General features: G+C 46.8%; 1 protein-coding gene across 1 annotated transcript in view; it reads right to left on the bottom strand.

Annotated features, from left to right (window-relative positions):
- CAMKV (CaM kinase like vesicle associated) overlaps positions 1-25,551 on the bottom strand; it is a 753,994-nt gene that overhangs the window by 176,641 nt on the left and 551,802 nt on the right. The window contains exon 4 of the mRNA XM_069644141.1: positions 17,054-17,128. Within this exon, the coding sequence (XP_069500242.1) occupies positions 17,054-17,128 (75 nt within the window). The remainder of the gene's footprint in view (positions 1-17,053; positions 17,129-25,551) is intronic.

Below are 25,551 nucleotides of genomic sequence, written 5' to 3' on the forward strand. Positions count from 1 at the left end.
CCCTTTGCAAGCCTATGGAAACGGGAAGCAGGAGGGGTGTGTGTGTCACAAACCCAAGCATCTAACCCAAACTCAGGACAAGCCTGCATGTGCCCAGCCAGAATACAGTGGATGCCCACGGGAGCCACACAAGGCAACACACTGTAAAAAAAAGAGAAATGGCCATGTGGGGGCTAAGGGGAGGGGGCACCCAGGAGGTTCGAGGACAGGGTGCACATCAACACCCACCTGCGTGGATGTTGCAAAAAAAAAAAAATACCTCCATGGGTTCATGGCCTGCACGGCTATGCCATTGTGGGAGAACTGCTGTCGCTCTCTTCACCCTCTGCTGCTGCATCAGGAGGTGGTGGCACTATGGGAGGCAGCCCACACAAAGCCCTGGTATGGTCCTCCATGGCAGCAAGCATGCGGGTCTGGAAGGTCTGATTCTGGAGGATTAAAGTGCGGAGATCCCCATGCAGCACGTCACGGGTTGCCTGCACTTGTGCACGCATGGCCTTCCGGGATGCCCGGATCTCCACACGTGTTGCCTGCAGCTCAGCTGAGAGCGAACGTGTGAGCTGCTCCAGCTGCTGTTCTGCCCTAACATTTCGGGAAGCCTCAAGTTCAAGCAGACTCTGCCTGAGGTTATGGAGTTCCACCCTCAGGGCTTCCCTGTGGCCCTATGACTCTATTGATATGGATTCGTGCAGAGTCTCCAGTGCCGCCCGTCGGTCCCTGTTGGACGCCAACATGTCTTCCCTGTGTGATTGGCAAATGGAGTCTGTTGTCTGCTGTTGTTGCTCCTTCTGCCTTTCAGGGGGGATAATGGAAGTGGCCACCCTCTCCATTTCCTGAGCCATCATTTCTACTGATGCTGCCTGTTGGGTTGCCATACCGTACATGGAGTTTTCCCATACAGTATTGCCTGGTGGCACACCGCCACCACGTCGGCTGGCACCACACCTGTTTGGGGCAAGACGATCTGCACCTTGCTCTGCTGGCCCTGCCTGAGGCTGCAGGACTGCATTCCCCCTCTGATCCGCTGGCCCTACTGGCCCAGGAACAGGATCAGATGCTGTGGAGTGAGACCCAGCATCCATAACCGCCAAAGGCGGACCTACCAACACTGACATCCCCATAGAGGGTTCTACCCCTGGTCCAGGTGGGATGGACAGAACAGAATCCCTGCCAGAAGCACTGACCTGCGACAGCACATAAGTCTCATCATCCAACTCAGCACCTGAATAGAGGTCTCGGGAGCTGCACCCAGAGGCACCCCTCGACAGTATGGTCTGCAGTACAAAAGTGTTTTCACCCACCACCACACCACGTCGCCCACTGGTGCTTGGTCGTGTCTGAGAATCCTCCTGGGTCTGCACCATATCCTGAACCTCACCAGCATCAAGTGTGTCGTCTCCTGCAAAAACATGAAACACAAGAATTGGAAACAGGCATGAGCACCATAGCACATACATAGGCCTGACAAGACAGAGATCCTGTACATGGTTAACACATGTCCCACATGACCATAACCCTGGCATGCATGCACTGTCAATGATTCCGAAGGGGAGTCAAAAAGGCAGACAATGAGGACACCAAGATGGAAAAGCAACACATTTGCAGCATGTCGTTTAGCACTGACATCACACATCAGCCTGTGAGTGGCATGTCCAATACACATACATGACACATGCCAGCACACAGATGTCATGTAGCATAGCCATGGTAACTTAGACAACTAGAGCGATATGTCAGTGAATGAGTACTATCACACATCCATGTCACATGGACATGATGAGAAGATTAATGTAGAATAGTGTTGCAAAATATGCATGTGCCGCACACTGCAACACATCCAGTCTACAATTAGACAGTGATTGTAGGCAGATCAATGGTTGGTCAATTCAACATGACAGTAAAGAACTATCATGTTCCACATGCAAAGAGGTCCTAAAAATAAATTTCAGCTGGCCAATGCTCCCTCGCCCTGAATGGCTTAAACATTCACATAACCAGGTAAATAAAGTGGCACAATGTGGGATGTAAACAATGACAGAAGCATGTCACATATGTGGCATTAGGGATGAAAAAAGCTTATGAAAAATGGGATAATCTAAACAATCACCCTTAACGAACACAGAAAAAATCAGAATAATGTTGTTGCAAGATGATAGATGATAGTTCAAGTGCAACAGCAGTAATGTGGGGGCTAATTGGCTACTCTGGGCAGAAGGGATACTGTCATACCCAAATCAAAGGCACATTTATGGTTTGGAGGAAGCACATGGGTGACTCATTACACTCAGGAGTACACACCCTCACCTGGCACTCAATTGGAACCCGTCACCCAAACAACATACACATGGATTTCACACACATGCATGGGCACTCACCGGACAATGCCTCGTAATCAGGCAGCTCTCCTACGCCTTGAGTCTGTTCCTCTGTGACCAAGGTCCCAGCAACAGACTCATGTTCAGTGAGTTTGTTGTCCTCTGGTGGAGACCCACCGCCAGTCACCAGAGTAGCGCCATGATTTGAGGCCAGCTTGTTCTTTGCTCTGCATTTCAGGTCATTCCACCGCTTGTAGCAATCATCAACTGTGTGCCTCACAAATCCAAGGGCACATATGCGGTCCGCGATGGTCTGCCAGTGTGCCCTACGTTGACCAAGTGTGGTCTTGCACCCTGCAGTCACCACCATTGTGAATGAAGTCCGGGGTCATTAAAGCTAGGCTTCCTTGACGTGCCGGACTGTGTAGCCGTGTCTGGGGTCTCAGCCTGTAGTGCCAGAGCACCCTTCTTCCTATTCATCAAAGGTGGAGCAGAGCCTGAGTGGCTTGCGCCGCTCTGGTCAGTAGGGGCAGAAGCGCAGGTGGACTGGGTACTGGGAGTGTGCAAATGCACAATGACCATAGGTCTTGGTGCAGGCATTGGCTGAAGTGTGATGTTGGCTGGCGCAACATCAGTTTGATTGACCAGGACCGACACTGTCCCGGCTGGGAGACTCAGAGCTGGGGTGGATAGAGCTGCAACTGCCCCTGCAGCCTCCCAACCCTGCCTACTTGGGGCAGCAGATGACATTGCTGCCCCATATCCACATGGCCTGGTGACACCATCTTGCACCGGCAAACGTGGCTTAGACTTGCCGACCTGGAAGTCAGCCTGGGAGTCATCCTGTGCCGGGACAGGTGCCACAATGGGCTGGTCCAACAAGGGCTGAGCTGGGATGGTGTCAGCCACATTTCCCTCAACCATGGGGGTGGCATGGGTGTCCCTGATTGGTCCTCCACACATGGGGGTTTAGGGGCACCCTTCAAATCATGGCCACGTCCCCTACCATGCCCACCACACCCACCTTTTGGAGGTCGGCCACCTTTGCCTCCCTTACCACTTGGTCGCCTCCCAACCATGGCACTGATGTTGTTGTGCGTATGGGAGTTGCAGTAAACAATTGTCCTGGGCAATTGAAGGTGAAAGGGGTAGGGTACTAGATGGAATTCATACCCTAGTGCTCTAGCAAGACTGTCTGTGACCCCTGGGGGAAGATGACGGGTCACATAACGCACAGGCACCCCAAAAACGAAAAGTAATGTGCACTCAACCCATCGTAGACCACGTGCGTGGAAAATGAACCTGCACTAGGCTGTGGCACTCAGAAACACAAAAACAAGCATACGTGTGTTACACACAGCCTACAATGACCTCTGAAGGGGTACGCGACAGACGGGGCAAGCACATTTGGTAAATGCATGCGCAACTCACCGTCTGCCTGGAAAAATAATGTGAAACAAATGAGGGTGTGCGCGTAGGCAACACCCCCGCCAAAAGAAGAACTGTACGCTGTCTGAGGAGACAGGACAAAAGAAGAAGTGAACGCTGTTTGAGGAAAAAGGCCCAAAAAAAATAAAAGAACGCTGTCAGAGGTAACAGGGAGTACGAACTTGAAACGATGTGAAGTAATCGCGTGTGAACAGACAATAAGTACAGAATTCACCCACTCGCTCTTCACGAAAAGCACGTACAAGGGAATGGGGTCCTACACATACCTTTTAAAGCAGCTGTTGGGCCACACCATATATGCTGGGGTACATGAGTGGGACATGAGTGGGGGCCTGCTGGCAGGGGCCCCTGACTGCTGGGGGGTGGGGGAGCTGAGGGACATGAGTGGGGGCCTGCTGGCAGGTGCACCTGACTGCTGGGGGTGGGAGTGCTGGGGGACATGAGTGGGGGCCTGCTGGCAGGTGCCCCTGACTGCTAGGGGTGGGGGTGCTGGGGGACATGAGTGGGACATGAGTGGGGGCCTGCTGGCAGGTGCCCCTGACTGCTGGGGGGAGGGGGTGCTGGGGGACATGAGTGGGGGCCTGCTGGCAGGTACCCCTGACTGCTGGGGGGTGGGGGTGCTGCGGACATGAGTGGGACATGAATGGGGGCCTGCTGGCAGATGCCCCTGACTGCTGGGGGTTGGGGGTGCTCGGGACATGAGTGGGACATGAGTGGGGGCCTGCTGGCAGGTTCCCCTGACTGCTGGGGGGTGGGGATGCTGAGGGACATGAGTGGGGGCCTGCTGGCAGGTGCCCCTGACTGCTGGGGGTGCTGGGGACATGAGTGGGACATGAGTGGGGGCCTGCTGGCAGGTGCTCCTGACTGCTGGGGGGTGGGGGTGCTGGTGAACATGAGTGGGGGCCTGCTGGCAGGTGCCCCTGACTGCTGGGGCATGGGGTGCTGGGGGACATGAGTGGGACATGAGTGGGGTCCTGGTGGCAGGTGCGCCTGACTGCTGGGGGGTGGGGGTGCTGGGGGACATGAGTGGGGGCCTGCTGGCAGGTGCCCCTGACTGCTGGGGGGTGGGGGTACTGGAGGACATGAGTGTGGCATGAGTGGGGGCCTGCTGGCAGGTGCCCCTGACTGCTAGGGGGTGGGGATGCTGAGGGACATGAGTGGGGGCCTGATGGCAGGTGCCCCTGACAGCTGGGTTTGGGGGTGCTGGGGGACATGAGTGGGTGCCTGCTGGCAGGTGCCCCTGACTGCTGGGGGTGGGGTGCTGGGGGACATGAGTGGGACATGAGTGGGGGCCTGCTGGCAGGTGCCCCTGACTGCTGGGGGGTGGGGGTGCTTGGAGACATGAGCGGGGGCCTGCTGGCAGGTGCCCCTGACTGCTGGGGGGTAGGGGTGCTGGGGGACATGAGTGGGACATGAGTGGGGGCCTACTGGCAGGTTCCCCTGACTGCTAGGGGGTGGGGGTGCTGAGGGACATGAGTGGGGGCCTGCTGGCAGGTGCCCCTGACTGCTGGGGGATGGGGGTGCTGGGGGACATGAGTGGGGGCCTGCTGGCAGGTGCCCCTGACTGCTGCGGGGTGGGGGTGCTGGGGGACATGAGTGGGACATGAGTGGGGGCCTGCTGGCAGGTGCCCCTGACTGCTGGTGGGTGGGGCTGCTGGGGGACATGAGTTGGTGGTCACTAGTGCAAGGTGACATGTGGCCTGGCTGGGGGGCATGCCCATGGTGGATGGACTGGCTGCGGCACATGACCAGGGGTGCAGGGTAGTCACCTGTGGTGTGGGATATTTGCAGGGGCCATGGAGGGGGTAGAGGGGACACCTGGGAGGACCTACAGTGCTAATTCATGTGTGGGACTCCACGCGCACCCCACTGGATACACGTACCCCGCTCTGACAGCGTAATCGCTTGTGAAACTTCCTGTGAACCCCTGAAATACACGTATCCTGCTCGCACCGGGCCAATCGCGTGTGAAACTTCCAGCGCACCCCCGTAATACACGTACCCTGCTCGCACTGGGCCAATCGTGTGTGAAACTTCCCGCACCCCCCCAAAATACACGTACCCTGCTCGCACTTGGCCAATCGCGTGTGAAACTTCCCGCGCACCCTTGAAATACACGTACCCCGCTCGCACTGGGCCAATCGTGTGTGAAACTTCCCGCGCACCCCCGTAATACACATACCCCGCTCGCACTGGTCCAATCGCGTGTGAAACTTCCTGCGCAACCCCGAAATACATGTACCCCGCACACACTAGGCCAATCGCGTGTGAAACTTCCCGCGCACCCCCGTAATACACATACCCCGCTCGCACTGGTCCAATCGCGTGTGAAACTTCCCGCACCCCCCCAAAATACACGTAACCTACTCGCACTTTGCCAATCACGTGTGAAACTTCCTGCGCACCCCCGAAATACATGTACCCCGCTCGCACTGGTCCAATCGCGTGTGAAACTTCCCGCGCACCCCCGAAATACATGTACCCCGCTCACACTAGGCCAATCGCGTGTGAAACTTCCCGCGCACCCCCGTAATACACATACCCCGCTCGCACTGGTCCAATCGCGTGTGAAACTTCCCGCACCCCCCAAAATACACGTACCCTGCTCGCACTTGGCCAATCGCGTGTGAAACTTCCCGCGCACCCCCAAAATACACGTACCCTGCTCGCACTTGGCCAATCGCGTGTGAAACTTCCCGCGCACCCCCGTAATACACATACCCTGCTCGCACTTGTCCAATCGCGTGTGAAACTTCCCGCGCACCCCCGAAATACATGTACCCCGCTCACACTAGGCCAATCGCGTGTGAAACTTCCCGCGCACCCCCGTAATACACATACCCCGCTCGCACTGGTCCAATCGCGTGTGAAACTTCCCGCACCCCCCAAAATACACGTACCCTGCTCGCACTTGGCCAATCGCGTGTGAAACTTCCCGCGCACCCCCAAAATACACGTACCCTGCTCGCACTTGGCCAATCGCGTGTGAAACTTCCCGCGCACCCCCAAAATACACGTACCCTGCTCGCACTTGTCCAATCGCGTGTGAAACTTCCCGCGCACCCCTGAAATACATGTACCCCGCTCACACTAGTCCAATCGCGTGTGAAACTTCCCGCGCACCCCCGTAATACACATACCCAACTCGCACTGGTCCAATCGCGTGTGAAACTTCCTGCGCACCCCCGTAATACACGTACCCCACTCGCACTGGGCCAATTGCGTGTGAAAATTCCCGCGCACCCCAGTAATACACGTAACCCACTCGCACAGGGCTTATCACGTATGAAACTTCCAGCGCACCCACGAAATACACGTACCCCGCTCGCACTGGGCCAATCACCTATGAAACTTTGCGCGCTCTCCGAAATACAGGTACCCCACTCGCACTTGGCCAATTTTTGTGTGAAACGTCCCACACACCCCAGTAATACATGTATTCCACTCGCACAGGGCTTATCACGTGTGAAACTTCCAGCGCACCCACGAAATACACGTAGCCCGCTCCAATCGCATGTGAAATTTCCCGCAAACCCCAGTTATACACGTACCCCGCACCAATCACGTGTGAGACTCCCCGTGCAGCAGGGTACAGGTATTCGGAGGGGTGCGCGGGGAGTTTTACAGGCCTTATCGTGGTTGGGGGCCTGTGAGCCATGTATGGGATTTGTGCGCTGTGCATGGTGCACGGGGAGGGGTTGGGAGCATAACTGGCGCTGCTGCAGGGTCGCTGCGCCACTCTGCGCCACGGCTGGTTTTGGAAGCTAAAATCCATGAATACGCTGTGCGCGGAAATGGATTTTAGCGCACGCGGCTGCCGCAGAAAGTCGCACGCGCACACTGTGCACCAGCCGCGTGTGCCACTTGTGTGCTGAATTCTATGAATTACTCTGTGAGTCTTGGAGGACTCTTACGGGAGACTGGATGTGACAAATCAACTTCTGGGCACCAGTGGTCCAGGGAAGAATACCGGTTCCTAAACCATCAATCAGCCCCACAACTTCTTTGTACACCAGAAGGGAAACACAAGTCAATTATAAGGCTTCTTGTCCAATTTTGGTAAAGTGGACGGAACAGCAAGGCTTATCTCCGAAAGGTCGTGGATCGTTGGTTAGTTTCAAGACAGTGAAAATACAATTATTACCCAACGATAAAAGGGACTTTACAGTCAAGGTTATATAACAATATCTACTTTATTATTATCACAAAAGACAGTTCTAGCGCACTACAAAATACATCCCACCCTGTAAAGGAATGCAGAAAACAGACAGTTTCAAAAAAGGAAAAGGGATGCACTCTGGAAACCGACAGGAGGGTAGTGGGTATATTAATTGATCACAATAGTTCAAGGATACTTGGTTTCAACACAAATTTAGCAATGGGTTGTAAAATGTCACTAGGGGCCTTCGGAGAAGGAACAGGGGGAGGAACCACAATGTAATTATTGCTTGTAGAAGTTTTTGGTACTAGACATGGGAAAGTCAGTTTCAGGGCGCTTTGCAGTTTCTGCGATAGAGGTCAAGATTGGCAAAAGCTGCAGTTATCAGGCGTCTGGCAGTTCGGCGAGCAAAGCTGGACAGATGGCTGCAGGCTGACCTGCACAGCAGCTCAGGGTCAGGATTCAGTGTCTGGTGCGCGGTTCTGAAGAAATGTTTGAGGCATCTCAAACGGCTTTAGCGACCGTGGCATAAATACAGTCAGCAGGGAATGATAACATTACTGCACCTCCATAAATGCGACTGCCAAAAATGCTGAGTTATTTTTTTTTCAACCCCCTTCACACCACATATATGTGTGGGAGGGCGGTATGGTATATAATACAAGTAGGGGAGGCTGCGGACGGTCTCCGCCAAATATATATGTGATGTAAAGGGGGTCAACATTGAAAAAAGTTCAAGGGGCTCTGCTGGCTCAAAAATGTCCTTTAAGGTGGACGTCAGTAGATGCTTGTCGATGAACTCCTCATAGCGTCTTCTCTAGGGTTGTGTCATCCTTTAAGGCAGACGGTCCAAAGCTGAGGAGAGGGTTGCAGGCAGCTGCCTAGTCCTTGGTTTGGTTCAGAGAATCTCTGGCACTTCCCATCTAGGAAGCTTGCTGTAGAGCCTAGCAGAGCATGCTGTGTCCTGGCTGGGTACCGGTTCTGAAGCTGCTAGAGGGTCCTCTGGATTCAGTATCTCCCTCTGTTTCCTGGGAGATGTTTAGGGGAGGGATCCTGCTGCCCTCTTGGAAATCCTGGCCTTCCTTCACTGACAGAAGATGTAAGGCATGCTGTATCTTCAGCCAGGGTCCAATGCTGAGTTTGTATTGTTACTCCTTGCAAAGACTTCAGATGATCTGCCCAAAAGACGGGCACATCACTTTTTTAAAGCCAAATGGGCCACCGTGATTGGGGAATGCTATGCCTACCTTAAAGAACCAATCTTGGACCCCCACCAACAATCTCCTGTATGCATGAGGTCATAACCAGAGTGCTTTGCAGCAGAAAAGGTAAAGGGGTGAAAACATGTAATACTAAGTCCCACCCATCTTCCTGTCTGTTGTTGATCAATGGGTCTCTCTAGTTATTGGAACTCTTTGTGGGTCCTGATTAAAGTGGCAGGTCTCCCTTGAAACTGTGGCGAGAAGATACTTTGTGTCTCCGTCAATCTGCATCCTCATACTTTCTGAATGGGTCCCCCTCCGGGGATAACTACTGTAAAAACGCAGTCCCAGGCATGACCCTTCACTGTCCATTGAAAATAAGGGTGGGAGCTGGCTTCAGGTTGACACAGTGTATATCAAAGATTGTTAGGGTTTCCTGTATCCTTTGTTAACCTCTGTAGCCAGGCCCATGTGGGCCTGTTTGAAGTGTGCTCTATAAGTATTCTCATTATGTTAATCATTATGTTAATCACTGCCACCATTATGCAGGGCTCAACAAAAGGACAGGGCGGATACATGGAGCCTTTGATAGTTAAATACGGCTGGTCATGGGTGGAGGAAGGTTGTGCCCTCCCCCTTCTGAGAAGACATGGTGTAATCCTGCCTTTCCTATCACAACTAAATATGACAGGGATTGGGGGGGGCTATGCCCGTAGGCTGTGTACATCCAGAGTACACAGGCATATGTGGATGTTGTGTGGCGAGAATAGGAAAATGTGTGCAGATTACCCCCCCCCAAATTTTTTCTACCATCATTCAATTTTATTTAAAATGACAAAAACAAACAGGCGAGCCACGCCCACCGTGCAGATGGTCGAATTGCTTACACCGGGAGTCAGTTTGAAGGCAAAGTGTTCATCTGGATGGCCTAGTGCCTGTCCAAGAGATAGGAGGTAAACCAATTCAGGACAGTGCCAGAGAAACCCATCCTGTCTACAACGTTGGGGAGCAGGATGCAGTGCTCTATGGTGTCAAATGCAGTTAAGAGGTCAATCAGGATTAATTATAATGAGGAGGCATGGGTCACCCTATCCATGGTTTGGAGGGGATCATCCACCACTATCCATCCACCAGTAGCCTTAAAGGTGATCAGCCTGGTGTGGTATAGGTGTAGCTTCAGAAACACAAGACTCCACAAATGTTGCAGAATTCATCCCCTACCAATGATCTCCAATTATTGTAATCATTATTCTGCTAACAATTTTGTTTTTACTCTGCAAAGAGGAACTGTTGGAGGCACCAGCAATTATTCTTTTATGGGGCAAAGTGAGTGGGAAAGGCACATTCCTTACTCAATGGTGCCAACTCATGTACTTCCAATGTGGAATTAATTAAAGAGTGTGTAGGGATGGCTCACAGAGTTGCAGGGTATGATCTCTCAGCAACAGGCGCATCACAGGTTGGATGAGCTTTCAAATGTTGATGACACGTACTGTGTGATCCGAAATCAATAATTGTGTTGAATGTGATCTATTATTCCCAATCATAATCCTATTGTATTTATTCCATAACCTAATAGTTATACTTAATGTCGTCCAGCAGAAAGGATGGTTTCTCCATATAACCATTGCCATTGCATTGAGACCATACTTACTCTTGGTTCATGTTAAACACAGATATTACGTTTTGAAATATATGGCAAAGGCGCATTGGTTGTAGATCATAGCTCACATTAGACACAATTACTGTTCTAAAATAATAATCCTTGAAAAAGAGACAAAAGGTAAAAATCACTTGTTAGATCCATATATAGAATTCAGATGTGACAATTGGATTTGGATGTTTTAACACAAATACAAATTAAACGAAAACAAATGTATACATTGCACATGCAACATAATATTGTACAATCAACAAAGAAACTGCAGTGAGGTAGGGTGGCAGGAACAGAATTGTCTTTCACAGATATCCGACCTTCTTAATAAATGGCGAATGTTGTTCAGCTAACACTCCCTTTATTATGTCATTCCTCCTAATTTTAATGTCATTAATAGAGTTCTTTATTTTATCAAGCAGATACAATGTCTGACCTTCCTCCTGAATTCTTTTGTCTCAAAATTCAAGTTGGAGGTTCTTATGTTTGTCACTTGTGATTCTGTTATTGTTCAATTTCACCTGTGATGATAATCTGGGCGACAGACATGAATAGACCAAATCAGGAGTGAGTAATTGATGAAAAAACTGGGCACGTTTACCATTCTATGTGCTTCCTAACATTGTTGTTGGAAGCCAGCTGGCATTTTAAAAAAGAATGTTAGCATGATAAAATGTTTCCTTAGCAATCCACCTTCTTTTTGACTCCTGAAATGTCCCACTTTTGCTTTTATACGAATTCACATTCTGTAAAATAGAGATACATTTGGTGAGGTGGTTTCTTGGATTCTCCCTCAACCCTCTGAAGATTATATATTTGTAATAAAATGTATATCTAATAATTTTATGGTTGAACTTTTTGCTGAGTTCATCTTGATGTGCTACTCATTCTATAGGTAAAGATAATTGAGTGAAGTAGATCCTTGGTCATCACCTTTAAAGCATCTCTGTGTAGAATATGCAGTTGCAGGGGTGTCTCTAGAGACACTCCGCATACTCTCTTGTGCTTGATTGCATGTATGATCTAGTCTTCCTAAATTAGAGAGCTGTATTAACCTTCAGGGATTACTCAACTCTCCTTTAGTCCTTGGGAGAGAGTCAAGGTCCAGTGAAAGAAAGTCCTGAGGTATAAGCTTTCTGATGAGGTTTGGGAGAGTGCCTTAATGTAATTAACCTGTTCAGTTGTGTTGGAGAGATGGACTAGTTCAATTCTGGAAACTCTGTTACCCTGGTACATTGCATACAATGGACGTCTAGGACCCCAGAGTGATGGAGTGATGTTGTTGGAAGGCTCATTATCTGCATATGTTGGTGAGTATTCTTCCAGGGATATGTTGAAAGAAGATTTTGATCTTACTGTCGCCACCACAGAAGTCTAAACACGAGTTGGAAATAGTGTTGTAGACAGGGTGTGGCATGGGGGCAAGGTTCACATTAATTGCCTAATTTCACAACATGCTAATCTGATCCTAATTTAGCTGTGTTCAGAGCAGTTCCTGATAACCGATGAAGGTACATCATTGCATGCATGATTCCCCTGAAATATGGTCAGCCTTTCCTTTGAAACTGCATAATGCTATCCACATTAGAGTACAATATGTTGTTGGTGTTGTAAAAAAATCACTACAACCATATGACCTTATCACACATCTCTGTGAACATTGTGAAAGTAGAATAACTAATTGGAGAGAACATCAATTTGCCCCACACCATAATAATCAACCAGTGTTCACTGTTAGGCTCACATCACATTGCATGCTGGCCCTTGAAGTCCTTTATTTATAAACTGTACAGGAATGCATACTGGGATGTGCTTACAATACCAGGTCTTATAGAACATGATTTCTGGAGCCCTGCTTCAACATAGTTCTACAAAACAGGAGTGTCAATGAATGGAGTAATTGTCTGAGCAACCCGGGCGATTGTCTGTTGCAATTTTAGCTTGGAATGTTCACACTGCATTTATTTTTAATGCGAATTTAATGTATGCAACATAAGAGAAAGCATGTACCTGAGTATGTGTGTATGTATGAATGGGTATCACATAGCACACAACTGGCTTCCAAGCACAGAACACTTTTTAGAAAAGAGGGAGCTAGAAGAGACCAAACACTGGGGCAGGTCAGAGCAGGCCAATTAAGAGAGTTAATTCATCCTGCGTGACCAGATTAAAATACATGTAGAGCTCCAGAGAGCTGTGTGGACCCTGCATACACAGCTTCAACTTTTGGCATGGCCCCTTATGCCTTTCATCCTGACACAGTAACGGAAACAAGCACCATGTAGTTAAGTAATGGTAACATCTGTCATTTGCCAGGCATTGGAGATAACCTACAAAGGCTCATGTTCTGGCCTGATTGCAAGAGTGGGCACAATATAACAATTCTTCTAAATACTTATATCAATTAGTTAATGGGACCCCTGCTCTAGGCCCACATGTGCAGCATGTGGATCCCCTCTGCTGAAATGATCTGAGAAGGAACGTACAGGGCAAGAAGGCGATTGACCAAGACAGTGTCTGTCCACGGTGCCATTGTATTAATAGACTGATGAGGATTACAGTCATTTGATATTTTAAAAGGTGATGGGCCCAGGTCATTTTACTTTCACAGAAAGCCTTCTTTTGAATGGAAACTGCACGGCCTCTTCACAGTCCCCATTTTATATCAACATTGCTTCTAATCTACCGCCGAGATCCCAACCCTGCGTTGCTCACATTCAATTGTGCCCAAAGGCTTTTATAGAAACTCAGCAAATCAGAAACAGTCCTTACTTCCAACCTAAAGGTGTGAACGAGTACGGCTCAAATTGGAATAATACTATATTGCACCAGCTATGTATGCTACCAGTTCCTCAAATAAATACTATGCTACTAGTAGCCATTTACCTCCTGAGAAAGTTGAAATATCCCCTTCTTTTTTTCCTGCATTTAGTGTGTGTGTTGGTTGCCATAATAATGCTCACTCTACAGCCCCACAACAAAATACATGTCACCAATTAATTGATCCTGCAGTAGCACAAGATGCAGCAGATGCTCTAATATGCAGGGTCGGCCTTAGAGGGCAGCAGCGCCCTGGGTGAATTGGGCCCCCCCCTACCTGTGCACCCTGGGGGGCAGGATGCCTCGCAGGGGGTTAATCACTGGAATAGGACACTCATGCTAAGGAATGAGCACCCTTTTCCAATGCTCCCGCTTCGGAGCAGGGAGGTAATCATGTGAATAGGGTGCTGATGGAGAGCATCCGCACCCTTTTGTTATTAAATGCGCCCGGCCGCCGTGGGCGAATATAATAACAAAAGGGTGCCTGCCACGCCACGCCTTCTCCACTACGCCAGCTCGGGGAGCCCTTCAAAAACTCACCCGAGCTGGTGTGGCAGGGGGTTTATGGCGCCCTGGGGGGCATAGCGCCCCAGGTGGTTGCCTGGCCCGCCCTGCCCTAAGGTCGGCCCTGCTTATATGTTCCTGCTGACGGAAAGACCACATACCTCTCACGATGAACAATATAGACTATTGCATGACACCCCATACAGTGGCATGTTAAGCATATACAGCCTCTGATAGACACAAGAACAGTGATATCAAAAGTCATCTTTAGACTCTGCAAAACCATGCACATTTGGATTACCAGTGGTCTGAGCGCTGGGCCTGATCTTGTGGAAACTTCTCACCTCTGCTCAGTAAAACAGCAACAACGAACGTCAAATTAATGAACAGCTGCAGAGTTCTTGTGCAGAACTACAGGGAGTCTACTACACAAGCTAACTTGATTAGAGCCACAACACACAAATGCTGATGCTAAGAATACATGGCGTGGGATACAGGGCTCTCTCTGTGGGCGGCCATCTCAGGATCTCTCTCTCTGTCTCTCTCTGTCTCTCTCGGTCTCTGTCTCTCTCTCTCTCTCTCTTTCTCTCTGTCTTAGGTGAACAGGATTCTCACCTGCTGTGGAAGGCAAGGCGGTGGGCATGTTTGAATTGATCTTCTGAGTCTAAATGTTGTACCGTCTGACCTAAAGAAAGGGAAGTTGCAGCTCTGAGTTTGCCTGAATCACGGCATGTGTAGCGTGGCCCGACTGGGTCCATGGACTGGGTCCATGATTGCTGCCCTGTTAGTTGATATGCAAATATCCTTTCCCGCTCCACTGCCGTCCCTCTGATGAGCGCTTAGCCATCGAAAGTACAGCGCGGGACAGTTTAATTGTGTTATCAATCTGTACACAACCTTCCATGGCATTGATTTTCTGACCCCTGCCTTGAGATTGTGATGTGGGGAATCCAATAAAATGTAAATGAAAAAAAGAAAAAGATCAGCAATTCCCTTGTCTTCTGGCAGTGGATGCTGAGAGGGCGGAGGTTCCGGAGTGAAGGATCCCCAACCGCGGAACTCAGCAGAAAAACGAAATGCAGAGTAGTCGACTCAGAAAAGACCAAGAGGGCCGCACCAGGATGCAAAGCAAAAGAAAACATGCTCCCAGACACTCATCTTGCTCACCGCTGCCTCACTATGTGCCCTTGGTTCAGCTTTGCCTCATTTGCTCACTCGCGTTATCCCACTCACATCCTTTGGCACGCCCTTGCTTTCTTATATTCATTCTCTTTATATTATTCACTCACTTTACCCCGGTTAATCATGTGCACGTGCTCACCATACTTCTTTTTGTTCTTCCCGCTCTGTCCCACTCACTCTCCCCTTTCTTTTGTGCTCTGTCACGTGTTTCTTTCTGAGTTGCTTGATTGCTCATGACTCGGTACTATCACTCACTTTTAAATTCTGTATTATTAGATTTTGGACCATGAACACACGTTTTGGACTTGTTGGGTTCTCACACCTGACGATTCCCCTAATATTTCTATCAGACGAACAGGTCTCAGGTCATTATTCCCAATTGCTTTTGCTTTTTACCGTTACCAATCATGTAACACTCACTTGCCCTCCAACAGATTTAACTAAAGCCTCGTGTGGTGGCTATATCTAGGTCTCGCTGATGGGCCGCTTATCTAGGGTGAGGGGATAGGTCAAGAAACTGGCCTTAAAAAGCTAAAGCAATTGTGAATAATGACCTGAGATCTTATCGTGTGATACTGGTTCGATTATGTACATGTACTAACTTATTTTCTCCAGCCCATTTGCTTGTACTTGTGTGAGTGCTGTCAATAATGCATGGGCTTGCTCTTTCTCACTCGCTTGCTTTCCCTAACTCATGGTTGTCTCTTACCCACTCACTTGTTTCCTATCTTTATTTCGCTGTGCCATTAACTCTTAGTCAACATCACTCACATTCTACCTATCACTCCCTACCTTTCTTTCACCGGATCTCAATCACATGCGTACTATTACTTGGTGTCTGCCCTTTTATCTTTGCTAGGTAGTTTTCTTGCTGACTCTCTTTAATAGATTACATGTGATTTCATCAAATCCAAAATAACTAAACCAATTACAACTAATACCAAATTAACAAATTCCAAAATAACACATTCCTTTTTATTGTTTTTGGAGGAGTTCTCTCCCGACCATGCCCCTTTTTTGTTCCTAATACTTTCCTCCCACCCCCAAAACCACTATTCCCACTCCAATCCCTATTTTAGTTTTTCCAAATTCGTTATTTTGGAATTAGTTATTTTGGATGTGTTGTAATTGGATTAGTTATTTTGTGATTCCATATAATCACTGCATACTCTTTAACTTATCAACTGCTATTCATGTGTGTACTTTTACTTAAAAGCACTATCATTCCGAGTCATTTATTCTCACAGTTCTCCACGTTCTTTCGGTTAGTTATATATTTTGCAAAGCATCAAAACAGCATGCATTTTTGCAAAGCAACTGACTTCAATCAGCAGCGTTGTACACATGCACAAAGCATGCAGGGCACTGGCAGAATGTATTGAACATTAAAGCTGAGAGATGTGTTTATGGTGCGACAATCTTGAGTCGATTCTTAAGTCACAAGATTGGGACTTGATGGAATCTCGAGGTCCTTTGGCGGAGCCACACGTCACGCTCTTTTAGTAACTCTCCTTCTTACACTGCCTTTCAGTCACTCACACTCTAACTCACTCAGCCACACAGAGGCCCGTCTAAGGTATGGCAATAGCTCACTGACTGCACCTCACTCTGTTGCTGCTGGCTTGTATATTACCAAACTGCCCGTCACACTTGCAGTCTCGCATACTCACTGCTTCACACAACAATCTAGTGTGTTGTTCATTTTCTACATTGCTAGGCCATCTTGTGTTAGCCTCTCTTTGCTGTGCAATCTTTCGCAGTAACTTACAGCTCCATGAAGATGAAATATTCCTTGCGAGTCTCGTAGACATCGATCAGCTGGAGGACATTGGGATGCCGGACCCTGTGGAGAAGGGAAAAGGGAGAACACAATGACATGGCGGCATTAAGAAGGGATTAACACAGAGGCATTGGGACAATGATCGCATTATGCTCCTGCCATGACAGTCGAGGAGTCTGCATCAATTCCTAAACAGCCAGGTGGTGGATCTTATTAAGTAATGGATTAGAGAAGCCACATGCTTATGACTTAATCATTTTCCAGAGCAAGGTTTAGTCCAGTCCAGGAGTCTAACACACCTGTAGGCAGTTATTTGTAGGGTCTCAGTTGTAGTAAGTGCATGTGACCACATGGGGAAAAGCATATCCAATCAAAATTAGAAGAAGGGGAGGGGCATTATTCAACCATGTGCACAGTTACAATTGATCAGATCAGATCTAAGCATCACCATTGATGAAGTGAGATGATGGATTCCAAGGACATACATTTTCCGCTGTTGGGGTGGATGAAGTACAAACCCAATAAAAGGGTCAATTTAGATCACCCTTGCCCATGCTTGGATTGTAGGTCTATCTGCATCAACAAGCCAGATTCATAATCATATTAGGTCCTGCAGCACTTGGGATAGTGGGCTCTGCTGACACTTAGGAGCTCAAGTTCATCAGGGGTGTAATGTAACAAACATGCGTAAAAGCCATGGGTAAGGCTTCTGCGCATGTTTGTTATGCCACATCCTATTTTGATTCATTTGTATGGTGGAGAGAATGGGCGATATGCAACTTGCGTTTCGGCCACCTTCCTTCGTTTCCACCATACAAATGCTCCAACATTTGCGCCGTCATGGATTTTCACGCCAGCACAAATGCTGGAGATCCCTATTATGTTCCCCTGATTTATGCACCAGCATAAAGCAGTTGGACCCCATAGGGATCCATTGTAAACGCTGCCTGCCATGCAGGAGTTTAAAATTACAATGACACCCTACCCAACATGCGAGCATGTCAGGCAGGGATTAATTGTAATTGTCATCAATGCTTACTGTGCGAGAATGGCAAGCAGTGTTCATAATTGAAATGAAACCCTGCCCGACATATGAGCATGCCAGGCAGCATTTACTCACTTTGAACAGCAGAGTCTAAATGTGCAGGGCAAAAGTCAATGATCACATGTGTGCATCCAGCTCCAGACCCTCAAGGAAGCTGATCCAACACAACACTCCAACATAAACCGCAGATCTCTGCCTGAAGGAAGATTCTGACCATCAACCTTCAAGAAAAACTCTTTTGTGATAAAACTCGTGGGTCTGTAGGTCGCATAGTCTAAAACAAAACTTGTCAATACATGTATAACATTTGGCATTTTATGGAAAGTTCCATGTGGCAGTTCCCTGCCTTTGTAACTCACTGTCTGTCTCCCTTCAAATGACTCCTTCAAACTCTCCTATAAGGCACTGAATACTTCACTCTTCTCCAATCTTTTTGTATCTTTCCCTAAGCTGTGGTTCACCTCCTGCTAATATCCTGATTTGCGAGATTGATGTTTCTAGAAATTGAGATATTTTTTTATTTAAATTATTTTCAGGGACCTTGTTTTTCCTGAACCATGAAATGTATGGTGCACTCCATCTACCAGTTGTGGCATATTTGGCTCTAATTCAAATACTGTATTTATTTAATGTTTAATGATGTTTTCAGTTTATTCATTTAAGGCAAACATGGTTTAGTGTGCAGACACCATCACTGGACTATGGCCCTGATTCATGGAATTATTTGCGTGTAAAATGGAGATTTGCGTGCCATTCTGCCCACAAATCCTTGTTTGTTGAATGGGGATTTGCGGGCAGAATGGCACGCAAGTCCCCTTTTTACACGCAAATTATTCCATGAATCAGGGCCTACGGGGGCAATTTATGGAATTTCACGCAGAAATCGCGCAAGGGCCGTGCACCAAGAAGGACACTGTGCAAGCCTGCGTGCAGAAAGAAAAATACACATCACCTGTATTCATGGAATTGTTTACCCAATGTAACTGTATTCGAAAGCCATGGCTGGAACGCCCCCGACACGCCCATACACAAAGCAGGAAACTGCCAGATCAGCTACCTTTGCACGCTCCCCTGGGTACGAATACCCGTACCCTTCAAACAGTGTGTCAGGTCCCCCATAACCATGCTATGAAGCGGGAAGCCTGTGCGGGGTCCCCCATAACTGTATCTGGCACCCAACAACATGCATATGAAAAATCATAACTCTGCAATAACTCAGGAAATGTGCGTACAGATCCACGTACAGATCCACTTAAAACGCTCCTGCACCTCGCTACATAGTTTACATAGTCCCACTCCAGGTTTTAGTGGTGAAATAGTTCTTTCTTCCCGGAGCCAAAGACGGGGAGGCAGGAACACACTGCAAGATTCCTTCAGCACGTCCTGCGAATCGATCGTGCAATGTCTCGATTGGGAAATGCTCCTGCAAGTCCTTCATAGGATCCACCACCCAAAGGCTAGTGCAGTACACTTCAGCGTAGGTTTTTCTGCACACAGGTGGGATTGCATGTCAGATTTCGGGTTGTGTGTACTCATTTGGGGTTCCGTTATAACGTAGAGGTCCATGTAAACTATGTAGCGAGGTGCAGGAGCGTTTTAAGTGGATCTGTACGTGGATCTGTACGCACATTTCCTGAGTACAAGAGCTGAAAAGAGAGCCCACCCTTTACATCATCAGCATCACTCCTATCAGTGACTAGTGTAGAGCAGGCCCAGGAATGAGTGCATGAATTAATAAACAAACAGAAATAATTAGAGAGAGAAGCTATGATCCCCTTAAGGCATCATGAAGAAGTAAGAGCGCGAAGAGCTAAGAGAAGGTGAGTGTTCCGTTTTATCTAAATGAGATGTTCTTGGCATCGAGTGGCTATTGGCTAAGCACATTTTTCCTTAGTCATGGTCCATGGAATATTGTCCTTAAATTAAGTGTTCATGTCAAAGAGGCCAAAAACAGATATCCATGGAGACTGGACATCCCTTACCGATTGTGCGTACTTGCACCCACACTGTATCTGGCTGATTCAAGCCGATCCCACCTAAGCTAGGCAGTGTGGATGTACAGTGACTTGCATATGCAGGTGATTTGGCCCTGCGGGATTTAACTCCCTGAGGGTTGCAGGCCTCACTGGACCATCTGCACCCCTATGTGATTAACGCCCTGAAGATCAATACTGGTAAGACAACAATCATGAGCTTCACCCCAAATAGTTACTGTGGTAAAATGGGCAGTACGCTTACCTATACATGGAACCAATATATATGGTTAACTCCTACAAATATTTGGGAGTAATAATTGACCCCAGATTGGATGGAAAATTACACCTATAGCGCATCCAGTTTAAGACAGCCCAGATTACGTGGGCTTTTAAGTCAATAACCCATAGAGCAGGAGGATACACTGTTGGAACAATTATTGCATTGTACCTGACTAAGGTGCTCCCAATTACGCTGCATGGGATTGAACTTTGGGGCCTAAGCATGAAAACAAAACTAACCTTACTCGAGAGAGGTGCACTCTGGAGTCTTTTGCGCCTAAATAAAAACCCTCCATCTGAGTACATTATATTGGAATGTAATACTGTGAACATCTGTGCTAAAATGTATAAAAGCTGTTTACATATGTACTGGAAAGTAATGAATGCCACATCAGGAATGCTTTATTGGTGTCTGAGAGATGTCCGTGTGAGTAAGAGGAATTTTATGAGAACTAATGCATGGATCAGAAGTACTCCGAATGGCATTTTGTCATTGCCATACTCAGCGTTTAAGACAGTGAGCCTCATTACGAGTTTGGAGGCAGCCATGCGGTTTTTAGCGGCATGGCTACCTCCAAACTCGGGTCCGGTTCCCTCAAAAGGGGACGTACCGGGCCATTCCGACCTTGGAGGGCCAGGTAATTCCCTTTTGCGGGACCCAGACCCAGTACGTCCCCATTCTGATTTGATTTGAGCCCCCATAGGGCTCAATGGGAATGGGGAGGATGTTAACAACGGGCCCATTAATGACGTGCCCATTGTTAGCATCCTGGACTGCTAGCGGGTCCTGCTCTGCATGTCTAGCCTGGCCAGGCGTCCAGAGCGGGACCCGCTGCAGAACTCACAATTTGGTGGCCCGGAATGAACTGTGCTGGTGCCTTACTGGCACCATTCATTCCGTGGCCACCACACTCCTAATGAGGCCCAGTGGCTTGAATGATTCTGAGTAAACACATTAGAGAGCAAAATCTAGTGGACCTAGCTGGTAAATCGTCTGCTGACTTAAATATCTTGCATATCCTGGGGTATGACCAGGGTCAGATTGGCCCCTCTGCCTTTCGGCCCATGGCCGGGCCAAAATCGTTCCCTGGGAAGTGGGGGCCGGTTTCTAGCCATGCCTGGCCCATTTTCTTTTTTCTCAAAAAGCCTTTCATCTGTCTTAGGTCGATAAATGAGTACCAACACAGGTTGGGTGATATTGTATGCATATTTGCTCTATAAAAACAGAGCTTAAGCGTAAGTGCTATGCAATAACATAATATCATTTGGCCTTGGGCGTCTGCTCGGATTCACAGTAATTTAGTGTACTTGTGTACAATGCTATTTGATGCCACGTCCTGTTTTGTCAAGGGGTGAAATGTTGTGTTTCATCGCTTCCCGGGATGTCACTTTGGGGTGGGGGTCAAATGACATCACTTCCAGTGATGTCATCAGAGGTCAAGGGTCGTGAGGCGAGAAGTGGGGCACTTTTTTAAGACAAGGGGTGGGACACTTTTCTTTGGGTGACCGGGCCTATTTCTTGTACCAGTCCGACCCTGGGTATGACCATTTTCCACTGTATGCAAAAAAAAGTTCTTGGGAATAATCTTATTTGGGCTTACATAAGAATTCAGTTTAACTGTCTCCAGACCTTTGAATTAATTGGAATATACACTGGTCTTTACATGGAATCAAGGATGTGACGTCTATGTGATGAAAGGCATACAGAGACAGCTAAACATCTTTTGTTGCATTGTTCTATTTTGAAAACTGTAAGGAAGAAGCACATCTTGGCTTGGGGCAAAGATACATATGCCAATGACGATGACATTTGGGACATTTGCATGTCAGGAGATGATGAAGGTTGTATTTTTAAATTGAAAAATTTGTGGAAGATAATTAAAGCAAAATTAGGGATTATTAACACATTTTTTGTTTTGGATTTAGAGACTGATGTATGGTTTTATATAAATGTATATTTATTTGATGAAATGATGTAAAATAACTGAATCAACACTAAGTATTATTATTTGTATTGACTTTGGATATAGAGACTGGTGTATGATCATACATGAATGTATTAAAATGTTACTATATGGTCAACTGTAAAATACTAATATTAAAACAACAATATCTCAACCTAGTAATGGGTAATGCCAATCACAACTAAACTCAACAGCTTATGACAGCATTTTGGTCTCTGGACATCTCCTTAATAGCTTTCAAGGTCACAAACTTCCACTCATAATCCCGGAACATGTATTTGAGTTTAGGATCACAGGGACAAGAAAGTCATGTCAAAATGAAAGGTGAACTGTTGACTGATCCTTTGTAATGTAACTTTTCATACATTTTGTAAGATCCAGATTGTGAACTTTTTTCAGAATAATGAGGGCACAGCAAATCTGTGTATGGCCTGGCATTCTTTTGAACATATTTATGGTGCCTAAAACATCCAAAGTAAATTGCAAAGAAAGAAGCTGCCTTCTCAGCAGGTTATAGATCTTATTTGTTGAATTTGTCAGAGTCAATTGATTTGATTAAAGTAAGACCAGGACACATACATCGGATTAAAGACATTGAAAAATAGTTATGGCATTCTGATGACAGATAAGGACATTTGACCCATAGTAGTACTATGTTTTAACGGATTTTAATTTCTTTCTCTTCCAGAAAGATAAACCTCTGTATTGGATGGGATTACACCAGAACCATTTTGAGTCTAAATAACCTGGCAAACTCAAGAAGATGGCAAGTTGCGGTTTTATTAGCAATCATCTAAAACAGTGAGTTTACAATGAACATCAATGGACATATGCTCATTCTCTCACTGATTTCCACCAAAAATAATGATACACTTCTTCATGCATCAGAATGACATCATGCAACGTGGCAATGGTGAACAACCTATCAAGGGTTGGGATTGGTTAAGGGACACATCTAGATATACAATCATACAGGAGGTTGGTTTGTTATTGGCTGTCTAAAATCAGATGAACAACTCATGTATACCTCTTCAAACGTGTCATTTAAAAAAAATAATCAGTTACACATTGTTTTATTGGTGTCTCAAGTTATAAGGTCCTTTGTTATACAGACTAATACAATCGGTTTGGCATGCATGTGCCATGTCTGGAACACTTGGTTCAATTAGCAGCATGTAAGCCAAGTCCCAGGTACAAGTAGATAGGACATGAGGTTACCCTTCAGCCCAATTAGCCCAACATCTCTCATCACACATCTCTCATCACACATGCCTTCAGCCATGAAATTCTCTTTGTACTTGGCCTTGCAGAGTATTCTTTTCCTGGGAATTCAACGGGAGAGAGGGCACTCACTGTTGTGTCTGGAACTCCAAGTTCAAGCCCGATTTCCATCCTTGAGTCACGTGACCAGAGACCACAATTCTGTTCATTCTGCAAGCTTTCAAATGCTTTAAATTAATTTAAACTTGGCATCCTTTGTGCTCTGTCTTGCAACTTAACATGAGAGGATTCATCCTCTGCACATATGTTCCTCTTAGCGTATATAGCTGAACTCGACTTCTCACTTCTTGATTTAGGCCAGAAAGCCTAGCACTGCAGCTCCACTAACCTGCTATTGTACTGCGACACAGCCTTTCATTCTTTCTTCATGATTCGTTGGCTTATTATTTCATGATACCAATGTCCAGTTTCTATACAATGGTGGCTCTGCCTGTGTTCTATTCACTACTTGTAGCTAGCCTATACGATGACATGATCTATCTTGCATTTCAGCATGTATACATTCTTTATGCTTTGGTTTTCTGCAGCACTTTTTACCATGTAATGCTCTTCTTTTACACTTTAAGGTTCACTTGATTCTTTACTTCGTCATTTCTCCTCTAGAATCCATACATTGTCTTCCTTCAGTATTTCAGGACGTGGTGCACACTTTCATATGATGCCATTAGTTCATTTTCTCAACTCTTTCTCATATTCCTTCAGGGAGTTCCTCCTGTAGGCTGTCATCAACTGGAGGGTACATTCAATATGGTCATCCTAATGGGAATCGTCTTCCACACACTTTCTGTAGTATTTGTACAACAGTGTTAGACAGGGCATGGTCTCAGGGCTCCAATAACAGGGGCGGTAGAGGGTAGGATCTCCTGCAGATATGTACTTCTGCTCCTCTACAATGAGGCATGGTCAAATTTGTTTTTTTGAAGCTGCTATAACACAATGAGATGGTGCTGGACATGTAAACTTAGGGTCAGACGGACACCACATATACTGTCCCAGTCCCAGTTTCCCCTTTAGGAATTGACAGGGAGTTGCAGTTCTCACAACACATTGACTTCATTCTCACCAGTGTTTAGTAGTCTTCCTTTTGTTTGTATTGGACATATAATTTCAATAACGGATATATCTGACATTGAGGTTACCAATCAGATAAAATCAAATAAATACACATGTCTAATATAATTAGAATTCAAGTTGCATCCATGTTATCTTTCACAATACTTCACATATACCTGTCTTATAAAATGTTGATCTAAATCACTGAGTATTACTCAATACAATTTGAAGGAGATCTGGCCCACTTGGATTAATTCTTAATTCTCTTTGCATGCTCTTTTGTGGGTAAGTGTTGCAGTGCCACTTATGTAAATTTAAAACAAATGGCTTACAAAAGTAATAATAGAAATAGGTGACATCCTGGCAAGAGCCATAATTAAATCCTTTTCACAAATCCAAGCACAGTATGACAAATCAGCACTGCCGTTTTTCAAATATGACATAATTTCCCAAAATACATAATCCTTTGCTTTCTCTTACATATGATAGCAACATATCATCAGCAATGCATTCAGATTGAGCTTTCACCTTATGCTTTATAATTTGCTAAATAATAGACCTCACAATCTCATCAAGAAGCTCAGAAGTTGGTCTGTTGCACTGAACACACACATCAATGTTTATGCCATTATATAATTGCTCAAATACATTCTATAAAATCTGCTCCCAGCCATTATGATATAGAGTTCTGGTATATTGTAATAGTGTTATAGGGTTGTGTTTCACACCAAGGACATTTGCACATTGTAAGGGGATGTTTGGGGCAAATGGTGTTGGTTCGCAAATCACTTGTAGCTACTGGATGCTCCCTCTGAAACAACTTTCCTTCTGCCATCATATCCAACCAGAACCACCTCTGCTTTGGAAAAAACAAACTAATGAAAATGT

The sequence above is a fragment of the Ambystoma mexicanum genome, chromosome 2p, assembly GCF_040938575.1.
Source record: "Ambystoma mexicanum isolate Mex_15411 chromosome 2p, UKY_AmexF1_1, whole genome shotgun sequence".
Lineage (NCBI taxonomy): Eukaryota > Metazoa > Chordata > Amphibia > Caudata > Ambystomatidae > Ambystoma > Ambystoma mexicanum.